Source organism: Tasmannia lanceolata, unplaced genomic scaffold (genome assembly GCF_043159265.1).
Source record: "Tasmannia lanceolata isolate RefF3 unplaced genomic scaffold, GAP_Taslan_0.1 ptg000008l, whole genome shotgun sequence".
Lineage (NCBI taxonomy): Eukaryota > Viridiplantae > Streptophyta > Magnoliopsida > Canellales > Winteraceae > Tasmannia > Tasmannia lanceolata.
Window position 1 is genome coordinate 12,346,761 of NW_027518685.1, and position 8,144 is coordinate 12,354,904.

The following is an 8,144-nucleotide window of genomic DNA, read 5'->3' on the forward strand; positions in this document are numbered from 1 at the left end:
GGGTTTATAGGGCAACACCACATAAAGAAAATTTAATATATGGTTTCGCGCTAGCGATGCCTCGTGCTCGAAAGGGCCTAGACAGTACGAGGATGTGATTAACCCAACCCGTCACACTATGGTGCTACTCCGTAAAGATAATGGTTGCTCCTAGCAAATACATTAAACAATATTTATGCTTGTGACAACTAGTAAGCTTTTTAAAGCTTTAAAAACTAATAGTTTATTTACCTAGCTTTGGTGTATAGATTTTTGGTCATTTAACTATATATACTGTGACAATTTTTAATAGAACTAATGAGAACAATTTCTTTCAGCAATTTCTGCATGAAAAGAAGAAGTCACAACCGAAACCATTGCAGGATCTGCGCTAATCAATTTAGAAAAAAAGGCAAAGAAGAAAATCTTGAAGGTGGTGATTCCCAATGCTTTCTGATGGCAGAGAAGATGCTAATTACAAGAAAAGAATTTTCTTTACTAATCCGGCACTGTATAAAAAGAAATATATGACCATTTCTCCTTTTTCTTCTCCATGTTTTCGGAATCAAATTTCATTTCTTTTTCCGGCCATATGAAAATAGATGGGGCTTCAGTCTATTGATTGTTGGGGCTTTCTGGGGAAGACGAAAATCTGCCTTTCTTTATAAGTCATCTCCATTCTTGAAGAATTTCGGGAAAGTTTCAATGTTTCACCACAATATCAGTTTCTTCAGGTTGGGACTTGCCGGTAGTCACTCCTTTGGGCCTCTGAAAAGTCAGATAGAAACCGAATTTCTATTTTCCTCTCTCTCTTTCGGTTCTCAATCTCTTCCAAAATTCATAATCCAAGAACAATGTAGTAAAGGAGAGTGATTGGTAATGCTATTAGCATTCCAAATATAACCCTGAAATTTCCAAAAAGTAGAATTAGAAAAATGAATTAGTGGATGCCACATGAAAAAAATGAATGCATTTTGACCACAACTCCCTTTGTACGCAGTAACTTGCACTGTAACGGCATGGAAAATAGATTTCATAAAGGTGGAAATAATTTTTTTCCTTAACTGTCCATTTGAAGGACAGTGATTGGAGTATTGGACGGTTTTGTTTGATGGGTATAGGGCTGCAAATGAACCGAGCCGGCTCGTGAACATGTTAATATCTCGGCTCGGGCTCGTTCGTTTACTAAACGAACTGAATCTGAGCCCAAAGATTAGGCTTGCCAAATAAACGAGCTCAACTTGAGCGTTGTATAGTTCGGCTCGAAAAAACTCGTGAACTTTTTAGGCTCGGTTCATAAACGAGCCGAGCCGAACTTTAAAGCTTGGATTATGTTTGCTTTTTATATATATATAATAAAAGAATGTGGGTTGTTTTTCACAAATGAAAGTTTGGCCGAGTTGTTAAGGCGCTAGATTTAGAGGGGGCTTGGATTCAAATCCCACAAATGTATGTTTTTATCATTCCTGAGACGAGCCGAGCGGAGCTTTCTCGAATATTTCACGAGCTGAGCCGAACACGAGCCTTCATAAAAACTAAACGAGCCGAGCCCGAACACCCCAAAGCTCGGCTCCACTCGGCTCATTTGCACCCCTAGATGGGTATTTGAATTTGACTGATGAAAAGTCCATAAATGTAATCAGTCTATCTATTCAGTAACATTATATTAGTATGTACGAAGAGGGTATTTTTGTCCATAAGTTTCATCCTTTACTTACGCGGTGCTGAGAATTGCGGGATGGACATTGTATTCTTTTGCAAACACGAATGGAACGATGCCTTGAGGAAGTGCAGCCTGTAGATAAATAAAACAAAATAAAAAAGTAAGACGTTATAAAATGAAAACTGGGGGTTGATATTTATTAACTACACCCTTCTTGTTTTGGCTTTTTCCACAACTGCCATAATGATACAACTTTTCATTGGCTGGAACCTGGAATAATTGGGCAGGGAACTTTAGACAGTTCCAAAACAAGTGAGGGTGGAAGTATCAGTTTGTTTTTTTTTTTTTACCTGAACAATTGCCACGTGGAGGAGGACACCACGTAGGCCCACTACGATGGAAGCAGCGGCCATGATTGCGGGACCCGTGAGAAATCGGACGGCCATCGCAAAAGTAGCGACAGAATTCCCACACGCGATTACCTTCGGTTGGAGAGCCATAAAGAGGCCTGTCACAACACCGCCAAAATCAATAATCCTTCCGACACAATAAAACTAATCGATACGCTAACGTACGCCCCCATATGCGCATGATCTCTTTATTCAGCGCCGAAAGGTTTTAACAGTTGTAAACCTCGAGGAGATTTTGTTAGGTTAATGTTTTTGGATAAATTTTTTTCTTTTCCTTAGCTACCATCATGGTTTAAAATTTTGGCTTCGGCACCAGTTTCGGCGAAATTTCGGCTGAAATGAAACAAAGAAAATAATATTTTATTCAATATTAAATTTCGGTCGAAATTTCAGTGAAATTTTAAATTAATTAAATAGACAGGTTTTTTGGGTGAAATTTCGGAAAAATCGAAATTTCGGCCGAAATAAAATACCGTTTCGATGTCCACCGAAATCGGTCGAAATTTAAAACCATGGCTACCATAAACGAAAGGCGCATGTTTGCATCCGGAGCTCACCTAAGCTGAACATGGCCATTCCTAAACCCGCGTCTGAGAGTATGGAGATCGATTTTGCGATTATTTTCGGCATTGAGAGATGCCATCTGCAAAAAAAAAAAATTAATTTTTCTTTAATTGAAAAGAAAAGAGAATTTTTCTTGAATTTTGTTTTCCTGTTTTTAATTTTTTCTTATTTTTTATCCTCACCGGAAAGCAATCAAGGACCAGGTAAGACCGATGAGACTGGAATAGGTGTTAGGGTTCCGAATAAGTTTCCGCCAAACCATAATCAAAATAAGGCGCGTCATGACGCTCGCCGGAGGCATCTGTTTTCCGGCACCGGAATCTGACGTCAGCCCATCCTTCGGGTGGAGTTCCACCGTCGAACTTGAACCAAGTTTCGATAACCCTCCCGTACCTTCCTTGTCTCTCTCCTCCTCTCCATGGATCCCTCTTCTCCCAACAAAGCTAAAATCTTCACCTCCAAAATCCTCAGGTTCTGGTATCGGTATAAAATTAAATTAAAAACCCATTTAGAAAGTTCAGACAAAATTCAAAATAGAAATTTAATATTTTTTTTTTTTAACCTTTGTGTCCTTCATTTTGGGGGTGATCAGCAACTATCATCCGGATCTCTTTTGCGCCATGATCGGACCGTCCAGATTGCTCGGACGCACCTAAATCTGTACTACCGAAGACATGGAGACCAGTATTTTCCGAAACGGGAGATGTACTAGAGCTCCAAACGAACATATGAAGCTCTTTCGCATCATGATTTGCTTTGATCTGGTTCTGAGAAGGATGCTGAGTGTTCTTCACGGATGAAATTTCCAGATTTGGCGCTGGATAAGATCCAAATCTCGGCGAACTCCCCGTTGCTCCGGCAATATGCTCTTCGAAATTCGACGGCCTAGGAGTCGGATTCCTTGACGATTGGAGAGGATATAAATCAGCCTGCCCGAAATTCGATTGCCGTGGAGGCGGAATCGCTCCGATCATCGAATAAAAATCAGAGTTATTGAAATTCGATCCTCTTGGAGTCGGATTCCTAGACGAGCTAAGGCTGTAGATTTCAGCTCCGGTGAGATTCGACGGCCGCGGCGTGAATGCTGAACCTCCACCGCCGATAGACCGTCTAGATGATGTAGATTTTCTCACCGTCACGTGTAGCTTCCCATCGTCTCCGATCTCGGCGTCGGTCTGTAAAAAATCCCGTCCGTCGAGCGACACAACGTCCGAATCCACCTTGAAGGAAACGATCGAGGCCGCGGTCTCAGGGAACTGTTCCATGATCAAGATCTTAGCTCCGCGGTACTCGAAGAGGAAGAGAAGGAGAGTGTACCATATGATGCACTGTAGAACAACGACTTGCACCATTAGACTACCGGAGAAATCCCCGTACATGGCGATCAGGAGTGGAATCCCCATCACAAGCGTGTTCGGGAGGGTTGAGAGTGAGAAGATTGTGATCATCCATTCTAAGCTCCCGTTTTTTGTTAGATTAGTCCAGAGAGCGAGGACGAAGAGCATGATGATTTTCTGCAACGTGTCCGCGGCAATGAAGCGGAAATTCATGGAGTAAGGATCGTTTGTGGAGATGAAGTGGAAGGAGAGGAGAGGGACAGCGAAAACTGCGACGAACCGGTTTATGCCGGAGCACTGGTCCGGCGAGAAGATCTTCCACCACCGGACAGATCCGTAGGCTAAGATCATCGCAACGTAGAGCGGGACCACCGCAGTGAGGACGGTGTAGAGATCTTTCCATGAAATCATGTTTTACAGAGGAAGGACTAAGGAGGAAGAAAATAGGGTGGAATGTTAGAATGGCATTCGGTTTAAATTAGGTAGGGAGATGAGGGTATAATTGGAAGAAGAAAGATCCGTTGGATAACGAACTGGAGGGTTGGGATTGAGGAGGACAGGGAGGTGGCAGTAAGTGCAGAAATGCGGCAGAGAGAAATAGGGGGAGAAATGAAGGAGGCGGGTGTTTTCTTCAGGGAGGAGATATTGACGAGGGTTGGTTTTTGATATTGGCACCACCAGTGTGGTATGAATTTTGCTAATACTAGTACTTGGTAGAGTGGTGATATAGCTTTTAAACAGGTCTGATGAGGCCGTTGCTTTATATATAGGTGTGACCGTGTGAGTGTGAGCTTGATTGCACTCGCTCAAGACTTGTTTGGGTTCGAAAGTAACCGCCTACTACGGTTTAGTTAACTGATTGAAGTGACATGTCACTCGTGTGAGATGACAGTGGATTGTGTTCACGTGCCCCTCTCTCTCTCTCTTTCTCTAAAACAGATATATATACTAAAGCTCTGTGTATAGCATTTCTGTTAAACAATCTGTCGTGCTGTGACTCAGATCTTAACGATCTAATCATTATATAATTTTTCTGTTAACCACTTTTAATTCCAGTTAATCATCAATTGCAGCCAAAGACAAAATCTATGTAACGAGCTAATCCAACATCACATGAATTGTTTTGAATAAGCTTATAGAGTTAAAAACGGCAGGTGTGATCTCACTAGGGACTCAATTTAATTAGTCTTCTCTCATTGGTGGAAGTGATGGGACCCACTTGATACGATACGGGCCGTGGGCCCCATCCGTCAGTCTTCAAATCAATTGGCATTTATCCAATTTTTTTTGTTTTAATTGACTTTTTCCATACTACTAATCCGACGTTAAGAACCATTGGGCTCGATACAATATTGACGGCTCTGTTCATGGAAAGAAGGTTGAGCCATTGCTCGCGGATCATGGTGCGGTACAGATCGAGAGGATTAAGAAATCAGGTGGTTCTGCGGGTTTTGGAAATGTTGCTTTAGTTAGTTATCATGCTTAATCACAAATTTCCTAGCTATTAACGGCCAAACAAGATCAACATTTCCCTGTTTAATCATTGGGGTCATCCAATTCACACTAAAGGAGAAAGTTGATGATGTATTCCATATGACAACTAGATACACCTAATGAGAGGTTTATCGTCTTTCTTTCCATTGCTTTCTCAGAAAAAAAGGTTTTCATCCACCAAGAGGTTCCCATGTGTAAATGATTATAGAAGAAGGAAACCCAAAAGAAAGAGCACAGATAAAAGACTACTAATGTTGGCACTACCATTTTTTTATATTTGCACTAAAAAATCTTGTCTTTTATTATTTACTCAAACAACTGTTAAAGGTTATTTAAGCTCACAAAAAGTTCTCAAGAACCAATTCATGAAGAAAAGACAAGCTGAGTTTGTGCAATTATTAAAACATGGTAGTCCTCTGAAAATGTGAGGAATAATTTTTTACCAAAAATACCATTGCATTAGGATTGCTTGAATTAGGGATTGGAATCGGTAACCTATACCCATGTGACATGGGGGCAAAAAAATCCACTTTTTATTGATTTTCCTATACCTAAGGGCTGCCTTACGTCACGATGTTGTGGCAATAACTCATTACTCAATGAAAAATATTAAATTAAAAAATTTATTAAAAATATCAAATAGAATTTTCATTTCGAGCGGAGCGAAGGTTGAATACCACCTTAGGGCAGGAAATAGATTCCGCTATTTTCCCCCTTTAATTTTGCTCTGGTATCATTGTCACCCTTGATGCCGTTCATTTTGTGACCCAAATGCTAGTAAGGGGTATGGAAGTCTATTTATTCATTGTGAAATTGTTTTAAGTAAGGGATTAGATATAGGGTGAGTGATGGGAAGAGAGTGGGATTATGGAGTGATATTTGGATAGGGGTTTGTCTTTTATCCCATGCTTTCCCAAGTCTCTATAGGATTGCAACCAACAAAAATGTTGGTATGTTTGAGTGTTATAAGAGAGTGGAGGGTAGAACAGTTTGGGATATTAATTTTAACATATTAATTTTAACAGGAATCTTAGCGGTCATGATGTTGATAGCTTCATTAACCTACTTTTATGTTTGGAAGAGTGTTACATATCGCAGGATAAAGATGATCGTCGAATTTGGACCCCTAATCCGAGAGGTCTCTTTTCTGTCGAGTCTTTTTTCAGGTTTCTCGGCCTCCCCTCGGCTTCTATTTTCCCTTGGTTTAAAGTTTGGAATTTTTCAGTGCCAATGAGAATCCAAGCTTTCTGCTAGACAGTAGCATTGAATAAAATCAACACATTGGACAGACTCAGAAGGCACAATATCTCGCTAGCAAACAAGTGCATCATTTGCTCTATAGAGGAAGAATCTATTAATCACATATTCGTTCATTACAAAGAGGTGCGTCATATATAGTCACAGGTGTATGGTTAGTATGGCATTCAGTGGGTAGCATTGGACTCCATCAAGAATCTTCTATTGAGGTGGAATATAACAGGTTTTGGCTCATTGGAAAAATACTTTGGTGTCTCATCCCCTTTGCAGTAATGTGGGAGATTTGGGTGGAAAGGAACGCTCGGACTTTTGAGGAAAAGTCTTCATCTTCCCTTAAGCTAGCTTGGAATATCAGATTCAATGTGGCAAATTGGGCTCGACAATACAGTGCCTTTTGGGCTACTCTACGGCTTGCATTTTACGGAATTGGAAGAGAGTCATAATGGGTTCCATTCCAAAGGAAAAGAGATTAGCGCTTTGGAGACCTCCCCCACCTAATGTTTTAAAGCTCAATGTCAATGGTTGTTCTCTTGGCAACCCCAGCAAAGTGGGAATCAGAGGGGTTTTTAGAGATACAACAGTATCATTATCTGTCTTCTCCGGGCTGATTGGAATAACATATTCTACAGAAGCGGAGATTCGTGCTCTCCACTTCAGCATGTGCTTATTTAGGGATCAAATGAAAGGCAAGCTCGAGGTGGAAGGGGATTCTTCAAATGTTATTTCTTGGGTTCAAGGATCGAGCATTGGTCTGTGGAGATTAGCTAAGTTTTTGTATGAGATTAGTTCTATGTGTAAAGAGAGCTTTCTCTCTTTTGTTCATATCCCTAGGAGTGCCAATGATCTAGCGGATCGGTTGGCTAATAAAGGATACCGTTTATTCATGACCCTCTCTCGTCTCTTTTAATTCTCTAAATATAGCTATCTATCATAAAAATAATGATAGTACAGGGTGGAATCTAAATACAATAAGATGCTAAAAGTGGACTACAACTTCCCTGCTCTTGCACACTACGGAATCGGTTCTCTTATAATTTCCCGATGAGGAAAATGACAGCACTTCTTTTCAGGCAACTCCCTCTCCTCTCGTCGACTGAAGTGACGAGGGCCTACCCATTTTCAGTTAATGCACAGTGGGTCACTCCCATCTTTTATGGGTGGGTCCCCAGACAACTTTTCTTTGCTGTTGCTGTGGGTCACCACTACTCCACTCTGATAAAAGTTTAAAATGACTTCATTTTTTACCTCGATGCCACTATAATATAGTGGTCCCTAACCTTGGATTGCAGGCCCCACCAACGATTGAATTTAATTTCTCCAATGTGGACTGGGCCCGTTTCCCTTAACCATAGATTTGTTGGGGCTAGGATCGCATGTCAAGTGACAATGCTGCCCTTCATTGAAGTAATGAAAGTTTTAAAGTCCCGATTTAGTATTCTC

General features: G+C 40.9%; 1 protein-coding gene across 1 annotated transcript; it reads right to left on the reverse strand.

Moving 5' to 3' along the window:
• Positions 1–291: 291 nt before the first annotated feature.
• Positions 292–4,702, reverse strand: LOC143884378 (auxin efflux carrier component 4-like). Its single transcript, XM_077387907.1, has 6 exons — positions 3,179–4,702; positions 2,799–3,090; positions 2,610–2,695; positions 1,993–2,150; positions 1,698–1,774; positions 292–884 (listed from the first exon to the last, which is right to left on the reverse strand). The coding sequence occupies exons 1-6, from the start codon at positions 4,362–4,364 to the stop codon at positions 818–820; spliced, it is 1,866 nt and encodes a 621-aa protein (XP_077244022.1). The 5' UTR covers positions 4,365–4,702; the 3' UTR covers positions 292–817.
• Between the last annotated feature and the right edge of the window lie 3,442 nt (positions 4,703–8,144).